This window comes from Schistocerca americana, chromosome X, assembly GCF_021461395.2.
Source record: "Schistocerca americana isolate TAMUIC-IGC-003095 chromosome X, iqSchAmer2.1, whole genome shotgun sequence".
Lineage (NCBI taxonomy): Eukaryota > Metazoa > Arthropoda > Insecta > Orthoptera > Acrididae > Schistocerca > Schistocerca americana.
The window spans coordinates 807956204-807975590 of NC_060130.1; the positions used below are offsets into that span (position 1 = coordinate 807956204).

The 19387-nt window shown below is 37.8% G+C and overlaps 1 protein-coding gene across 2 annotated transcripts in view; it reads right to left on the bottom strand.

Annotated features, from left to right (window-relative positions):
- Positions 1 to 19387, bottom strand: part of LOC124555101 (calcyclin-binding protein) — a 46121-nt gene that overhangs the window by 12247 nt on the left and 14487 nt on the right. For both annotated transcript variants that reach the window (XM_047128900.1, XM_047128899.1), the window contains exons 3-4: positions 11491 to 11698; positions 11014 to 11110 (exon numbers count right to left, since the gene is read on the bottom strand). In XM_047128900.1, the coding sequence (XP_046984856.1) occupies positions 11014 to 11110; positions 11491 to 11698 (305 nt within the window). The remainder of the gene's footprint in view (positions 1 to 11013; positions 11111 to 11490; positions 11699 to 19387) is intronic.

Here is a 19387-nt window from a genome sequence, read left to right on the forward strand (position 1 = left end):
TTACATGTCACAGACAACATGTTGATGTAATGAGATTGCACTGATTAATCCATGCAACATTTAACTTGCACAAATGCTCTGAGAATCGATACTAATGAGGATAGGTAGCAACTCCTCAAAGATGATTGCTGAGTTGCAGACAGACACATAAAAAGACAATCACACTCTTACAACTAAATTTTCAGCCAAAACCTTTGTTAGAAAACGAGAGCATATGCACATTCACACGGTCCCTCAGACAACTCATGCATACATGACCACAATCTCTGCCTGCTGCGTCAACAACCTCTGAGAATCAGATCCAAACAAACCACTCCCCCCACCTCCCTGCTCTAATTGGCAGCTGCTAGGCTAGTGGAAAGAAGTGGTGGCAGCACAAGCTGAGGAGAGTGGTAGGAAGGGGAGAATCAATAAGAATGAGGGAGTAGAGAAGTGATGCACATACTCAACTGCGCCCAGCCAGTGACGATGCATGACAACTCAGTAAACAAACCATTTCATCTACTGAGACAAAAATAAGATATTTCCAGTGTTTTTCAAATTTCCCCGATTTCCAGAACTTGTGGCAACCCTGTATTTGTACTCTGAATCAAACTAACTTTAAAATTGGACAAATCCTCGACAGCACCATACATTTCTGTAAGAGGTGCTAAAAAATGTGAACTGAGGCATGTGACGTACTTACACATTTTGTGCAGCAATGTTGTCGACGTTCACCATGAGGTACGACACAGATGACCCCGGGGGAGGGGGTGCAGCAGCTGCTGGTTCTACATAGCCAATGAGAGAGTGGCAGGCAGACTACATGTTTTTTAAGTAAAAGACATCATTGTAACATTCTCACATCAGTACAGAAATGAAATCAGCTCCATGTTAAAAAACCAGAACATATTTGGAAGAAATGGCCAAATATTTGTGACAGCAGAGATAGAAGAAGATGTAACTTTCAAAGGTACCTTGTTGGGATGATTAAAAATAGTGGTTCCACAGATGACAGGCTAAACAGAAGAGGCAGTGAAGATAAAAACTAATGTAAACAATTTCTATTTGTTTATTTTATTTCTTCTTAGATTATCAAAATGTAGACAAGCCAATAAATGACATATGGGTAGAATAGGTGTAATGGTAACTTTTTAGGCAGATACATTAAGTCAATAAAGGTTTAGAATTCTCATCAGTCAGAGTATGTTAAAAAATCAATTTTCCTTTAGCAGCCTTAAAAAAGAGAAAAAGAAAGAAGAGAGAGAGAGAGAGAGAGAGAGAGAGAGAGAGAGAGAGAGAGAGAGAGAGAGAGAGAAGGGGGCGGGGGGGGGGGGGGGGGGGGGGGGAGGAGGTGTGTCACACTCGGGTAAATACGGTAAAATACTGGTCTGGTACCGACCGCTACATAGATGACATCCTGCTACACACACTGGGCCAAACAATGTTTATGATATCTTTGTCAATCAGCTAAAGTTACATACTACAATTCAGTTTATGATTCAACACAGTACTCATGGTTCACTCCCTTATCTAGATCTACCGATTACCCTGAGAGGCCGAGATGAAGTTTGACATTAGCAGATAACCATCTGCCACAGACATTCTGATTCATCCACTGTCCAACCACTCTCTCAGGTATACAGAGACCAGTGTCAAGTCCCTCCTTTACAGAATTGATACTCTTCCACTCCCACATGAAGCCTTTAACCAAGAATTGAACACTATCAGCGACATTGCTTATACGAGCAGCTACAACTCTGATTTTAACAAAGACATCCAAAAGAAAATCAATCCTGTTCTCTCCTGCCCAGTGACAAATTACTCTCCCACCAGCGAAACTAATAGAAAACCATCTTTCCGTAGGATATCTTACTACGAGACTATTTCCGAAAAAAATATGTGAACAGTTAAATGCAAAAAGCATTCCCCCAGCCTTTTTATTCAGAGGGGTATTGATTTCTAATTCCGTCATAATGAGCAGTCGAATTTTAATAATTTTCGCTCTACAGGTCTACTCCATTTTTTGTAATGACTGTCCTGCCCACTAATTTTGGGAAATAGGATGTTTCCAAAATCTGCACTTGCCACTGACCTATGTATAACTGGACATACTATTTCTGATTCGACCACTAATTTAAGGATTTTATGTAATGGTAATGAAGGTAATATCCATAACGTTCTGACAGAGGTATTTTGCACGCCTTAAAACTGTTTCCCAACCATATCCTGAATGGCCAATTGGGGCTCATAGTGGCTTCCTCTCAAATTTTGACTGTCTGTGCACTCCCCTCTTCCTCAGTTTCCCACCGTAATCTCTTTCATCAGGTATCATTTTTCCTTCTTCTTTTTGCATACTTGTCCTTGCAGTTTGGATTCCTTTGTCAGCTCACCACTGTACATTTTTGCACTAACTACGTTTAGTAACAATTTACGACTATGGAGCAGTCACTTGGCTCCATTTAATATGATCCCATAATGGGTTTTATCGCAATTTTAACCACTTTTATTGGTCACACTGTAATCTCTCTATACTATGTTTTATCACAGGAAGTTTCTGTGCCGTACTTCCATCATAGCGGTTCTTACTGCGTGCACCGTAATTCCTCTCTACATATTTGTTATACTGCTGTCTTTCTCCTCTCATTTTGTAACTGTTCCCAGGCTTCGGTTGGTACGAATCTTGCTTCTTCCTTCTCCATCATTGCTCCCTCTAGTGGTGCATTTCCACACTACCTGTTGGCTACTTCTCTCTGGCAAACTATATGCCGGCAGTTTCAACAACACTATGTCAGCTGGGTTGTTTGATGGCCTGACCTTCCTACTGCATGCATAGTCATGTTTCCATGATGTGGTTTTTGTGGTTCTCTTGAAATCTCTACATCTACATTTATACTCCGTAAGCCACCCAACGGTGTGTGGCGGAGGGCACTTCACGTGTCACTGTCATTACCTCCCTTTTTTGTTCCAGTCGCGTATGGTTCACGGGAAGAATGACTGTCTGAAAGCCTCCATGCGCGCTCAAATGTCTAATTTTACATTCGTGATAACTAGTGATTATATTTTTCTATCCAAACGCAGGTTCATCATGTATATCTTTTTTTCCAGGATCTTATTTGAACTCCTCTTTAGTTTTATAGTCACAGCTCCCAGGGCTCATGTACAATGGCTGCACCTGATATCCATTAGTATTTTGGATGTTTTATTTTTATCCAACTCAAGCAGTTCTGAAAATTTTGAACACAATCTAAACATTGGAAGACCATGTTTCTTTCAATGTTAAATTAGTTACTATATGTGAGCACTTCTTTCCCTATCTTTCTGATTTAACTGCCTTGTTTTTTACCATCATTGTACTTTGTAATGCTCATTATATTTTCTGTAAATGTATACACCTGAAAATGGGATTAAATCATCACAAAACCGTTTGTGTATGATCCTGTACTACAAGAACTATTAGCAGCTAATGCGAATATTAGATTTTTTAGAACAAAATATTATCTTTGAACTGACTGATCTAGCACTCATTTCGATGAACAAGTGTGTCAAAAAACACGGGTAGCTGGCATATTCTTAGAGTAGTTTGGCAATGTATTTAAAATTTAATGTTCAATTTGAGTAACAATGCAACCTGAAAACCAAATCAGGCCACACCGCCCTCACATGCATATAGGCGTAACACCTGTGCCATTTTCTTTTACAGGATCAGAAGACCTACAGGCAGCAAGCCATCTGATAAACCTTCCAATGCAGCCAGCAATTACCACTGACAGAACCTTGAACAGAGGGGCCCAGCTACATCCAGTCAGCAGCAAATTGATGGAACTGGACATTGTGCCTCACACCTGAGACCAGCTCCCAGGCAGCAACATGATTAACTCTTAACCTGCCACCTGTTCACCATTGTTTCATGTAGGATTCCCATAGTGCCGAGGCCAAGTGGCATGTGGTGCAACATACATACATGCACGCATACACCAAATACCCAGATCAGCAAGCAAGGCTGTAAGACATTAACCAAGCCAGCTGGCTTCACCACCCCTCTCCCCACCCTTCCTACCAGTGCAGGGATGCTGTTGTGACATGGCTTACGAAGTGCACAACATGTGTCACGATGATCACCACCACACAGATCCAACCACTTGCCTGGCACCCTCCCGATGGCACTCACACATCTGGACTACATTCTGTTTCTGTGCCACGTCCAACAGCACATTGTTCTTACCCATCAGTTGTATTGCCAGACACCAAACAGTGTTGTCAATGGGAGCACTGCTTCATTTCTAGCTAGTACTACCAGGTATGGATATCCTTCAACAGGCAGAAAAGATAATGTGCCACAGACACACAGACAGTTCCTACCCTGCAGTCGGAGGACGAAATTCATTGTCTGCAGCCAGCTCAATATAGTTCCTGCAACTATGCTGTTGAGTACAGTTTAACAATTTCTGTTCTGAGGACTACACTACAATTCAGCAGCCACTATTTAAGGGAAACATTGACAGTTAATCGAGTGTCTGCATAATTACTTTTAGTTGTAGTGCATAGTGACCACTCCACAGACTGAAGTTTGTCCTCCTCCCCAAAATGCATAACTAAATGCTAAGTCAAACTGTAATATTTGCTGTTTTTAGTGATTTCTTCTGTCATATTCCATAATTGTTTTAGATTTTTCAGTTAAATTTGACCGAAAAATGTTGGTTTTGGTAGCAGATGTGACTAATCACAACAGACATATTCAATATTTTCAGGTTTAGGACTAGACTTACATATCTTTAGCTCTCTAAAAATTATCTTGTGAATAAAAAGTCAACAACAATTAACAAAATTTGTTTTTGTGGTGGTCATAATGTAGCCCCCCCCCCCTCCAACTGGCAGTACATGTTATAAAAAAATACATTGCTACTGCTAAGGTTAATGAGCCACAGAAGTTAAATAGTCCCTTGATTTACTTATTTTATACTAGTCACCCTGGATCACTAGAGTTTATTAAAAACTTAAAAATCACATCAAAACAATAACCAGTATCGATTTTATAAAAAATCAGTCTCAGTCAAAGTTCCTGAAATGCTAAACATTAATATTCTTTAGAGGGGAACAGGTGTCAAAATTACACACTTCATCTACATAATAAATATGAAGTTTTTATACCATCATGTGGTAAGCAGAGACAATGGCAGAGCATTCATAAGTGATTAAGAGAGCACTTGTAATTGCTAAATAGCAGCAAAAACCCACACATTAAAAAGAAGTAGTTCCACCCTTCACCTGCTGCGTGACATCATTGGAAACCAATAGGGCTTAACGTATGATGGCACCATAGAGAAAACATGAAACATCTATATAGATGTAGATAAAATACAACATTAAAGATTACATGAAAGTAAATAAGATGCAGTGGTAAGTATTTTACATTGACAAGAACAATTAGGAACATATGTAAACAACCCACAGAAATAGTAGTAAGAATGATAAACTGTCACCTAAAGGTGTTGCATGTAAGTTTGAACTCAAATATTGAAGCAAAGGTTAGTGTAGAGATGCCAACCTTTGTGTGGAGATGGCGGCTTGGAACTTCTTCATGCTTAGTGTCGCTGGTAAAGAATATGGCGTGCCAAAGATTTAATGGTAGAATGGTGCCTTCAGTCACCATGTAGATAAGGATCAATGAATGAGGATCGGAATCTAATCGTGATAAGTATAAAACCTAAAACTCTATAGCCACACGAGTGGTGAAAGGATGTCTGAATATGTGGAGAATAGTTAAAATCAAAACAATAAAAGAAAATTTTGAATTTTTTGTTAGATTATTGCTTTAAGGTACACTTTTTCATTATTTCCAGGCAAATTTGGCAAGTTTTTTTCTATGGCAAAGAAATCTACACTAATAAATGTACAATTAAGTGCACTAACATTCTGGTAAATTATTTCTATTATTTGCTATGATATTTTGGATTTGAACACTTTTTTTAAAGAAAAATTTTCCCTATGACGATAAAATGTCTAGATTAAAATTTTGTTCCACTTAATTATTTCATCAAAGGTCTTCCAGTACTTCCTGATTGTGTTCCTGGAAGGAGAAAACCTCAAGTTGCAGAAAAATCATTTTAAAATTTGAGTGAAATATTTAAAAAAATTTTGATCATACCTTAGCAAAAACTGCCCATACCCATATTCCAGGTCTTCACCACCACCACCACCACCACCACCACCACCTCAGCTCTTTTAGCTTCTCTGGTCCTTTGCCTAGCACGCCTTCGCAATTCGTTGTTCATTGATGATTGGTAATATCTGCTCTGTGAAGACTTCAAGTATGAAGCCCAACTTGCTGAGGATATGAAGTCTTTCCACATTCCCATCATTAAACACTGCTTCAGCTTCAAAAGCAGGAATCTTCACTACCAAATTGGAAACACAGTCTTTGGGACATCTCTTCCAAATAAGAGCATTAAAACTTTCATTTGGGTTCTGCATTTTGCCATGCAGACATTTTTCTAGCAGTTCTGGTGAAGCCAGTGCTCGAAAAGTTGGTTTAATGGTCATTGCAACCTCATATGGGAAGTTATTTTTATGTCTGTAAGCTTCCCCACTTTCCTTGCTTTTCATAAATTTGCACCATTCATTAGAACATAGGCCATGTTGAGGTATAGTGTGTCTACAAGTAATGAAACCAAATAGCCCATACTGTCTTCCTCATAGTATCCAAATCTGTGAGGCTATTTCTAATTGCAGCGCCATAACAGACTTGCAGGCTGCAAATTCTCTTCTTTGTTAGTCTGTTTTTACCTCCCAGTGGCTTCCCATCCTTTAGTGACTTGCCTTTATTGTCTGCAACAAGCCTTCTGAATCGTCCACACATCCTCTTCTGAATAAGGCCTAAGCACCCCAGTTTTTCAATAGTGCGGTCATTTCCATAGGGCTGACTTTCAACTGCATTCTTGAAATAATGACTATCCATCTCCTCAACACTGTGTGTATATCTTACTCCATACTTTTGCGAAGACCTATGGAAAGTGAGTTCCATACCAGCAGCTACCATCCCACCACTGCAGCCTACATAATTCCTGATACCAACAGCTTTGCAAGTTCTTACCATTCTGTTTCTTAATCTACATCATTATATTCCTCATTCAAAGAACACGCAGAACAAAGTTTAGACAACACCTGTAAGTTTACTATTTTTCCAGTGTCAACACTAATGACTGTCGAAACTTCGTGCAGTGAAGTATACCTCTGCTCATGCAGGAACTGTAACAGGCAACTGCTATATCTTTGATATTAGTTGCATCACAATTTCCTTGAATTGCTCCCTGGACTGCCATTTTCATGCTCTAATTATTTACTTCTGCAACTGTACTGAGTTGAGTAGTGTTCACTGCAGTAAATTTTAGGAGAGGACCAGGCATGTTCACAATACCACTTAAAAGGCTTTATACATTCTATTACTGGCCTTCAATGCCTTGAATAGTGTGTCAGCACCACAGTTTTCACATAAAATGCACAATGTGCAAATAAACTTTCTCTCTTTCTGTCGTCCACCAAATTCCCATTTCCTCCTTAAAACAAGCACTTGCAGGCTTTTCTAAGTGCCTCTGAACGCGATTCGAGATCCACAATTCTTGAACTTTTGTTTCTTCTGACAATACCTTTCCCAAGTTTTAGTTTAGATGCACTTTGAGACAAGCTAATGTTTGCAGCTACAGGCCCAACCCTAACCTCAACATCTGTCTTAGTATATTTTTTAAAATACTTTACCTGGTCTAGGTGGTGAAAAACAATCAATATTTTGAACCTTGCACAAAAAATGACAATAAATCCAACTTTACTCAAATTCCACTAAACAGCAAAAAAACTTGTTTACAAAGCTCCACAGCCTCCTATACCACACTGCAAGGCTGTATAAAAAAATCAGCCTTCTAAAGCTATATTTTCCAGGTTCACAGGCAAAATTTAACAACAAAATTTTTCCTCCACTGGGTACCTTGGAAAGTGAGTATGGCACATTACGCTTCTTACCATGTTAATTTTTGTATATGATTTGTAGATCGAGTTTCAAAGAAAAAAAATGAGGATGATCTCCATTATATTTACTTTCAAATAAGAAAATTAAAAACACTGATTTTTTAAATGATTTCTGTCCCCTTTTAAGAGCCCTTAGAGACACTGTAGGACTTTTTAGTTTCTTCTGGATAAGCCCTCCTGAATGAATTATATATGAGATACTGCTTGAACACTGATTTAGTACAGACTATGTCAGTTGTGTGCTCTCTGAAGCAAGCTAGAAAATCATGACTCGTTTGTCCTATATAATGTTTATTACAATCATTACAAAAAAATCTTTTAAACCCCCAAGTTATCTCCACTTCCAATGTTATGTCCTAGCTTATTTCGGAGTAGGTGGTCTGTAGTAGATGCCAGGGTTGTATCCATATTTTTAAAATACCTATTGATGCTATCAGGCACATTACCTATATAGGTCATATTAAATTTGTAGGTAATAGTGACAGGAGCATCTGAGCATTTCCATTTCAATTTATTCAATATGTCAACCTCATTTGCATTGAAATCATTAGTTGTAGCTATTTGTTTCAATATTGCAATTTATGAACTACTACTGTAGATAGTTTAATAATCTGCAGATCACTGAAAAAATGAAAGCTCTCTTTATATTTCATTGGATGACAGGAAGCAGAGTTGATAATGCTCTCAGTTGCCATAGGTTTTCTGTAAATGGCAAAGTGATACTTACCATTGTAATTGGGAACAGTAAGATCAAGAAAACTGATACTTCTGTTCTTTTTGTCTTCTGTGGTAAAAGATGATTTTGGATGAATGCTGTCTGGAACTGTAGCTAAATGATCAATTTCTTTTTCTGAACCTCTTTAAAGCAGGAACACATCATCCATATGATTATAAATTTTTATATTAGGAATTTCTGGATTCTCTCTGAAAAATTTTGTCTCAATATAATTAATGAATACGTCTGCTATTGTTCCTTCATCAATTCTATTGACCTTATTATCTGAAATAACAATGGAAAACTTCACTTTGCCCTTTACAGAAAATGTACAGAAACTGATACCAATCTAAATGTTGCTTCCTGTCATCCAATGAAATATAAAAGAGCTTTCTTTTCCAATGATCCGAAGAGTATTAAAGTATCCACTAGCTGCAGATGAAATCCTCAGATGCTCCTGCCACCACTACCTACAAATTCGTTAAAAAATCTATATAGGTAACCTGTCTGATGGAATAAATAGTTTTTAATACACATACCACCATGGCATTAAATACCAGTAACATACTCCAAAATAAGCAGAGACTTAAGGTTGGAAGACGAGATTTTTAACTCGGGGGGTGGACAAGATGTTATTGTAATGATTGCAACAGTCATTATAAAAAGTACAAACTTATCACAATTTTCTTCCTCATTTCTAAGAGCACACAACTCGCAAAGCCTGTACTAAATCAGTGTTCTGGCAGCATGTCATATATAGTAAAAGTCCAGGACAGCTTATCCAGGAGAACTTTAAAATCTTAGATAATCCCCCCAAAAAGGCTCCTATTAGACACCTTGGAAGAGACTTATACCATACCTATTACAAAAGACTGTCATCTATCATTATGAATGAGCAACTAGACTTTTGGAGAAACTTTTCTTTGATCTGTTTGATGATCTGCTGTAATGCAGGTCTGCCCTTGCTTCTCTCACTTTAAACCATTGGTAATTTCCATCAACCCCCTCTTTTTATAAAATATATGTTTTTCTTTTCTTTTTGTTATACTTTTTATGGCAGATTTTAATCTATAACGGTGGTAATTATGACACGAATTCTGTCACGGAATTAGGTCAGAATCCCATCACTGTACATATGGTGTTTTTCGACTAATTGTCAGTGCATTTTCTTTTATAGTTTCAAGTTTAACCATTTGGACGTGTTCAGTCTTTCACCACTCATACTGCTTTAGTACCCAGTTTTAGGTTTTATGCATTTTATTATTCAATTTTCATCATCATTAATCAATTCTTGTCTCCATGGTGACCAATGGCAACATTCTGATGTTGCATCTATGATGCACCATATTCCTTACCATCGACACTGCATCGTTAAGTTCCAAGCTACCGTCTCCACGGCAATGGTTGGCGTCGCAACACTCGTCTTTGCTTCAATATTCGAGTTTGAACTTTTATCCAACACCCATAGATGGCAGTTCAGTGTTCTTTCTTCTATTTGTGTTGGTTGTTTATGTATGTTTGAAGTTATTTTTGCTGAAGTAAAATAATTACTTTTGCATCTTACTTTATGTAATTGTTAATGTTTTATTTTATCCATATCTACCACCCAACGTTTTACATTTCTCATACATTCCCATCATGTTAAGCCCTATCGGCTCTCAACGTTGTCATGCAGCTGGCGAGGGGCAGAGCAGCTTCTTTATAAAGTTTTGCTGCTATTTAGCAGTTACCAGCGGGGTCCTTCAACACTTACCAATGCTCACCATCTGATGGTAAAAGACCTTTTTATTTTCTTAAGCCTGTCTATCCATATTTATTACAAAGTTGAAATGTGTAATTGTGACACCTGTTTCCCTCTGAAGAATATTAATGTTTTAGAGACATAGTCTAAAAATGATTTTTTATGAAGTCAACCAGTTACCATTTTGACATGTAATTTTTAGTTTTTAATAAATCCTTGCAATCGAGACTGATAAGTATTTTAATTATGTATGAGATCACTGTCAGTTTCCTATAATATTTACAATAGTTCCTTCTCAGCGTGCTTGTCAGGAATAACATTAGTCAACTCACCAGTTTCCATGAAACGCAGACAAGAAGTAATGAAGTATGCTTAGAGTGAATCAGTCTCTCTAAAAGATTAGATAAACTATGTTTGTCACAAGTTCCAGACAATTTTCCACCACAATATGTAATTAAAATAAATAAATAAACTACTTACATTTAGCACATTCACTGCCATGGTCTACAGACTAAAACACATGGACATAACTATATTTGAACTTTTATTTACTCACCTTTCTGTGAAAACACATTCAATATTTGTTTCATTGAGTGCCTCAAGATTTTTTAAAGTAACATAAATTTTAACATATTTGTCTGACTGGTCCCATGCTGAAACAAACAATCACACATTAGATATCAATTATATGAAACCTGTTTATTGCCATAATGATAGGGAAAATTTTATAAGCAGTTCATATTTCATACATCAGTAAAAAAATTCAGAGCAGGATGACAAAGTAGAAAGGGAGGTTGTTCATTACAATGAATGTTTGTAGTTTGCATTGCAATATGAAAGACTGAATTTACTTCTAGTGACGTAAGTGGGAAGAGAAAGAAGTAAAATAGAATTTATTTTTAAAAATGAATAAATACTAATAGAAGTTAGAAACTTTAACCCACTGCAGTCTAATGTGGCAGAACAGATATTTCTTCTTAATCTTCCATAGAGGTCTTAATACTATAATATTACTAATGGACTTGATACAAACCATAATTAGTTAAGCGCACATCATAGCATCGAGCAGGTGCATTTCGGGCACCACCTGAAGATGATTCTGCTATTTCTGCTCCGCTCTGTTCTCTCAATAATGAAATTTCAGTCTCAATTTTCCTGGCTTCGACTAGCAAAATGTCCTTCACTTTCTGTCGTTCTGTCAAATTACTAAGTCTCTTAAGTTCTTCAACTGTCGCTTGGAGCTGAAAAAAAAGTATGTATGTATTTGAAACATAAGTAGAGATATTGAGAAACCTCACATCAATGCAGCTTCCCCCATCTTTGAGACTAACAAAGCCTAATGACACATCATGAAATCCAGTGTGTTGACAATGTTAACAACATGCAGTTGCCATAACCACAAAGAAAATTTATTAAATTAGTGCAGTCCCCACAACACAATTTGTAGGTATACTAAATCCATGATTCTTTTTCTTAAATGTAAATTACCTATACGTATTTCTTATGTAAATAAAACTGACATGTAGATCAAGTGACTATAGTTTACCCTTGTCTCCTGTGCAAGCACAAGATGTCTGTAGACAGACTGGAAACAAAACTTCTTAAATAGGGACCTTTCTCAAGAAGTTTACAGCAACACATGCTGACAAGTTCGGTGAATATGAGATGTCCTTGTATGGCTCTACAGTTGTCACCATATAGTATCTCTAGTGACAAAGGAATTTCAATGTGCAGAAAATGGGGTACTGTTGAGCAATTTTTTATATTATAGAATAAAGTTGAAGTCACACAGCTTTTCACTTTTTTATTTTATTTCCAAATACAAGAAGGCCAAAAACGGACACACTAACTCCTCACTATGCAATGCAGCACTGTACTTCAAAACAAAAATACTCTTTTTTAGAAAAATAGATAAATTACATTTTGTGGCTGTAGTGCTGGATGGGGAGCTATGTCTAGTGACAGCAAAAGATACTAAAAGACAGCCAAAGCCTCAAACAGAGGCAGCATCTGACAGTACACCTCTCTTCTACTGTGTGTAGATCAGCAAAGCTGTTTGTATAAGATGTGACAGGACAGTTTTAGCTAGTCAATGAAAGAATCAAAACAATATATTTATTATCAATTTCAAGGTTGCTTCCTGATTTTTGTATTCCTTTGGTGACTGGAAAAACCAAGTGCGTCAACAGACTGGCCTGTCTTGTATCCTGGGGCTTACAGTAGGTTGGAGAGTGAGTTTGGGTTTGAACTGACAGAGCCTGTGTGTGTGTGTGTGTGTGTGTGTGTGTGTGTGTGTGTGTGTGTGTGTAGTGGGGGGGGGGGGGGGGGGGAGGGAGGGGGGGGCGGCTTGTTGCAATGACAAAACTGTCTGTAGCTTAACCTGAGGTCTAGATTATGTTGGACTGTGATAATTGATTGTGAGTTGGTGAATTCAATGAATCTCAACACATTAATAAGACTGCCATTATAGATTGATGTGAAACATAGCAAAGATACGCATTCAGCACTGCAGTAACTTACTTTGATGTCTTCTTTCCAATTTCAAAATTCTGATAATGTGGTGAAATTCTAACCCTGTACAATAAGAAACCTGCTAATTTCACTTGTGAATTATACAAAATTACAAATGAGACTCGTTGGCTACCTACACATCAGTCATGATTTGTCCTGTCGACTTCCTGTGATTCATTGCTCAAACCTTTACCAACAGAAGCAAAAGCACCAGCACAGTACGTGCACTTGTACCGAGTTAGTCTAGAACCTCGGTTTGAAGAAGACCACAATGGACTGACTAATTAAGGAATAACTGACATTTTTGCTATCAGACAAATACTAGAAAAAAGTCAGGAGAAAGAAAAATCTGATAATCATGTCTACATTTCTTGAAGGCAAATGACACAGCTGAGGTATTCAGAGAAAATATAAAAATGCAGCAAATGAGACAGGCAGAAGGGAATACACACCTATAAAAAATGAAAATTTCAATAAGTGCCAAACTGGCAAAGCATGAATGGGTAGGCAAGAAATTCAACACTGCAGAATCATATATGGCTTTGGGGGAAGACAGATGCAACATACTCATATAGGAAAACTAAAGACACTGCTGGAGAAAAAAGAAGCATTTGTATGGATATCAACAGCTCAGATAAGCCCATACTATGCAAAGAAGGCAGAACTGAAATGTGAAAGGAATATAGTGTGTCAATATAGAGGAAACAAACTCTAAAGCAATATTACAGAAAGAGCAACAGAAGCAGGTGAAGATAGGATGAGAGAAAAATTATTGCAAGAAGACTTTGACAGAGCACTGAAAGACCTATGCTGAAACAAGTCCAATTAACTATTCCCCTCGATATGTGCGATATATGTGACAGGTGATATCCCAGATTTCAAGAAGAATGATGTTATTTCTATTGCAAAGAGGGCTGGTGCTAATAGATTTAAATATTATTGAACCATCATTTTAACAAGGCATGCATGCAAAATACTGGTAAGAGACATTTACAGAAAAATGGAAAACTCGTGTCAGTCAATCAAATCACTGAGAACATCAATTTGGCTTCCAGAGAAATATGAGACCATACCGATCCTATGATTTGGCTTAGAACTGGTAGACTGCAGAAAGGTAAACTACATTTACATCATTTGTAGGTTTAAAGAAAGCTTTTGACAACATTAACTTTAAATTCTGAAGGTAGAGATGGTAAATTATGGAGAGTGACAATTTACTTGCAATTTGTACATAAAACAGACTGCAGTTTTAACAGTATAAGGGCTTGAAAAGGGAAGTAGTGTTCAAAATGGGAATGAGACAGGGTTGAACCTCTCTCCAATGTTACTTAATCTGTGAAATGAGCAAGCAGTAAAGGAAACCAAGGAAAAAAAAAAAAAAAAAAATCAGGAAAGGGACTTAAGTTCAGAAAGAATAAATTAAAACTTTGTGGTTTGCCTGTGATAGTAATTCTGTTGGAGATGGCAAAGAGCTTGGAAGAGCAGTTGAACAAAATGCACAGTGTCGTGAGAAGAGGCTACAAGATGAAAATCAACAGAAGTAAAACATGGATAATGGAATTTAGTCTCTTAAATCAGGCAATTGTGAGTGAATTAAAATAAGAAATTTTCAAGCATAAGCCTGTTCCCTTAATATATTCTAGAACTACCTAAAAGTAAATTAACTATAATTTCTGTTACCAAAACTTAATTATTGGAATTTTGGGTGAGAGCATGATATTGGACCCATCTTGAAATCTTGGTTGTGAATGACAGATCTACAGTGCAATACAAGCATTTGGTTGGGTTCAAAGGTGATAATTTTGTTATGAGTTGGTAAAGCCAATGAGTCAAGGGTCATGGTAACTGCCTGTTGTTTACATTATATTTAATGCCCTTTTCACTGTAAAAACAAATTCAGAAGGAAATGTCTCCAATGAGCATTTAGTGCCTATTATGCAAACGTATTTTACATGAACAACAAAAAATGCAAGTGGGTTCCACCACATAACTTTTATTGAATTGTGAAAACACTATTTTTACAATTAACATTAGGGTTTTCTTACAAGGTATAATCATCTCACTCTGAGGTTTACAGTTTATTCAAATTATTCAATGTGAAAGTAAGCATTATTCTTAACAATAGGTCATTTGCAATCACTTTCTCTCAACCCATTGTCAGTAACTCACTTATTATCTAGTTATCATTATTAAACACTTTTCTCGCCTGCTTTTTCATTTACCCCTATTCACTAGCATCCAAAGTTCTCAAAAAATCCTACAGCTAAGTTTCACCTTATGTATCTTTCAAAGTTGAAACACATTCTGATAACAGCCGTTTATCTCCTGTTTGTCCTCTCTTCAAGAATAATCGTGTATCATTAGGACTTAATATTTATTTAAACTACGTGTAACAATTATCTTCTCCCTCCAAAGTGGCACTAATGACTATTTCTTGAAGTCTTAAGTCCCATGCCATATTTATCTCTCATTATTACATGAATTTTATATGTGCCACTCAATTTCACACACTTTGCTCTACTTTGTTATATTGTCTTTATTAAACTTCCTGGCAGATTAAAACTATGTGCTGCACCGAGACTCGAACTCCGTGACCTTTGCTTTTTGCGGCCAAGTGCTCTACCATCTGAGCTACACAAGCACGGCTCATGTCCCGTCACAGCTTTACATCTGGCAGTACCTCGTCTCCTACCTTCCAGACTTCACTGAAGCTCTCCTGCGAACCTTGCAGGAAGAAAGAATATTGTGGAGATGTGGCTTAGCCACAGCCTGGGGGATGTTTCCAGAATGAGATTTTCACTCTGCAGTGGAGTGTGTGCTGATATGAAACTTGCTGTGAGGACGGGATGAGAGTCGTACTTGTGTGGCTCAGATGGTAGAGCACTTGCCTGCGAAATGCAAAGTTTGAGCCTCGGTCCAGCACACAGTTTTAATCTTAATCTGCCAGGAAGTTTCATATCAGCACACACTCCACTGTAAGGTGCAAATCTCATTCTGGAAACATCCCCAGGCTGTGGTTAAGCCATGTCTCTGCAATATCCCTTCTTCCAGGAGTGCTAGTTCTGCAAGGTTAGCAGGAGAGCTTCTGTGAAGTTACGTCATAGCCTTTCAGCATATTTGAAACTGATCGTATTTACGGAGTGTATGTTTGCGAATGTCATGGTGCTCTGTAGGGTGGTATGCCTATGCTTCTAAACTGAATGATGTTAGTGGTTTGTAAGACTCCCCAAGTGCTGTTTGAGGGAAAAATATTGTAAGTGTTTGTGGCAGTTTCTTAGTTATTCAGATGTTGGAGTTATGGGCAAGATATCTTTTTTCTGTTTGGAAGTAATAGTGCAGCGTGTTGTTTATGGTTGGAGATTTAATTTTGTCTCATATTTTGTTAATTATGAATACAACAATGATGTTTACGAGTAGGTCCCTGCTTGCAACAATGGGAGCCAACATGTTGGCCACAATTAACTCCTACAGTCATTCAATTAATGGCAAAGTACTTTACTTGTATTTGTGGAGAAGATATGAGACTGACCAAAGTTGCCACATCTTTTGGACCAGTATATATGGCGGTTAGCAGGACAAAGTATGGTGTTCTATCCAGATGGGTTTGTGGCTTGAGAAGTTTATGCTGGCCATTCAATAGAGTGTGTGTGTGTGTGTGTGTGTGTGTGTGTGTGTGTGTGTGTGTGTGTGTGTGTGTGTGTTTGCTATCATTACAGTGCTAAATGTGTGTGCCATCTGACTTTGCTCAATAAGTATGTTGTTATGGTGGCACATATGGTATGTGTAGAAGTATGCGACATATATCAACACTTGTGTTAAAGCAATTTTTTATGAACTTCCGAGTTGTGTTGTTACATGTTGTATTGCAATTGGTGCGTATTGTGGAGTTTACTCTACTGCATAATCCGTATCACTTCAGGCAGGGGGATACCTTCATAGTCTCGGATGACATTGAACTTAGAAAAAGTTGAAATTCCTGGAGTAAGTATGAAACACTTTTTTTTCCCCCCTCTCTCCAAAAATTTCCTGCCCCGAAGATACAGGCCTCCAAAGATGACACTGCAAAAACTATTTTGAAGATGTGAATTTCAGAACCATTTTTAAAATGCTGTATTTTTGTTACAGTTCTAGAGTTTTGTTAGAGTTGTTTTTACTTGAAAGATAATTGCTTTATGATTACAATGGTATCCTCTGTTTGGGCATTTCTGTCAAAATTCTTTTACTGTCGCATTTTTAATTTTTTTTTTAATTTACAGAACTTTTTTTCCCAAAAATGCCAATCCACAAAAGTCAGATTTTTTTTCCTGTTGAGTAGTACCATGTACTACTGTATTCTCTGTAAAGCAGAGCTTCCATTGAAGTTGGTCAGGTTTTATTTTCAAACATATTTTTTTCTTTTTTTAACTTTCAAGTGTAACTTATGTCATAACTGAAGTTGTTTCTCACTAAGTTCTTTGTTACAATACTTATTTCTATTGTCTTTGTTACAGTTATTTCTTATCACTTTCTTAGTTGCAGTTACTTCTTACACTTTGTTGTAGTTTGTCAGTTTCTTTGTCGTGGTTGTTCATTGCAGGATTCTGTATTGCAGTTATTCAGAGCTAATTTGAAACTTCCTGGCAGATTAAAACTGTGTGCCTGACCGAGACTCGAACTCGGGACCTTTGCCTTTCGCGGGCAAGTGCTCTACCAACTGAGCTACCGAAGCACGACTCACGCCCGGTACTCACAGCTTTACTTCTGCCAGTACCTCGTCTCCTACTTTCCAAACTTTACAGAAGCTCTCCTAATTCTGGAAACATCCCCCAGGCTGTGGCTAAGCCATGTCTCCGCAATATCCTTTCTTTCGGGAGTGCTAGTTCTGCAAGGTTCGCAGGAGAGCTTCTGTAAAGTTTGGAAGGTAGGAGACAAGGTACTGGCAGAAGTAAAGCTGTGAGTACCGGGCGTGAGTCGTGCTTCGGTAGCTCAGTTGGTAGAGCACTTGCCCGTGAAAGGCAAAGGTCCCGAGATCGAGTCTCGGTCGGGCACACAGTTTTAATCTGCCAGGAAGTTTCATATCAGCGCACACTCCGCTGCAGAGTGAAAATCTCATTCCAGAGCTAATTTGTTTACCGAAGATGCTTCTAAGAAATCTGAGAGCATCCAGTGAGTTTTGTGTTTTCATGAGGAATTTGTCAGTTGACACAGCTGCATTGTGTTTTGTGAAAACGACTGTTTGAAATGTCTTCTGTCTGAGGCCACAGGAGAGTGAAGTGTGCTGACTATTTGCATATCCATAAAAGAGAGATATATAAGACAAACAAACAAAAAGTAAACTTTGTTCAGGGTGGGAATAAGTGTTCTCATTTAAAGACTATTTCAAAGTGAAGATGTTTCTAGTGATGATTTTGTGTGTTCTAAATGTTGTGACAGAATAACGACAAAGACAGTATCTGAACAGGGTGAAGCCTCCCATGGTGCAGATGATGCAGATTTTGCGTCAATTGAGGAAGAATTCAATACCCTGAATCAGTCAACTACAGAGGTAGGTGTTACTTCTGTTAAGAAACCATAGTCAGTGAAGTCCAGTCATAAGCTCTATGCATCAAGAAAGCACAGAGAAATTGCTAAAGCTATGGATGAATACACTACAGCAAAACTGACCACACTCTTCAAAGCAGAAATTCCATCTTCAGAAGAAAATGGACCAAAGCACTCTTTCACCTCTTGCCAGGAATTTTTCACAAATATCAATTCAGCTGTGCATCCTACAGTGAAAACGTGCAAGTTTTAACTATTATTCCAGAAACATTTTCAAAGAAAACAATTTTGGACTATGTTACATCAGTATCAAAGTGCATGGTAGACAAATCAAGAAATGTGAGGTCTGTAAAAGGAGTCTTTGGAAGACCAGATACCTATTATGGTCATCCTGCAGAAGTGACTCATGTTCAAATCAAATAGTGCAGTCATTTTATCTATAAGATAAATGGGACTGTTCTCACCAGAGGTTTTTTTTAATGGTTTTAGGGAGCGAAACTGCTATGGTCATAAGCACCCATTTTGTGGCTTAGGGAAGGGTAAAAACCAAATGTTAAATCAGAAGCAATGGGAGGGAAACTAAAGAAGGGAAACTAAAAACGGAAGGTAAGCTCAGAAAACTACTACTGAAAGGAAGGGGGGGGGGGGGGAGGGTGTATTCCCCAAAAAAAAGAGTTTAAAATTACTAATGTCATCTCACTGACACTGATAAACTCAAGGACGCGATTGGCTGAGCACGTATCATATGCTAAAAGGGAAGATATATCAGGCGAGAGCTGTACATGAGTGCATCGTGGATTAAAATAGGGGCACTGAAGTAAAAGGTGTCTCACTGTCCACAGTTGAGAGCAGTGAGGACAAAGCGAGGGAGTATCACCAGTTAAAAGATGTTGATGGCT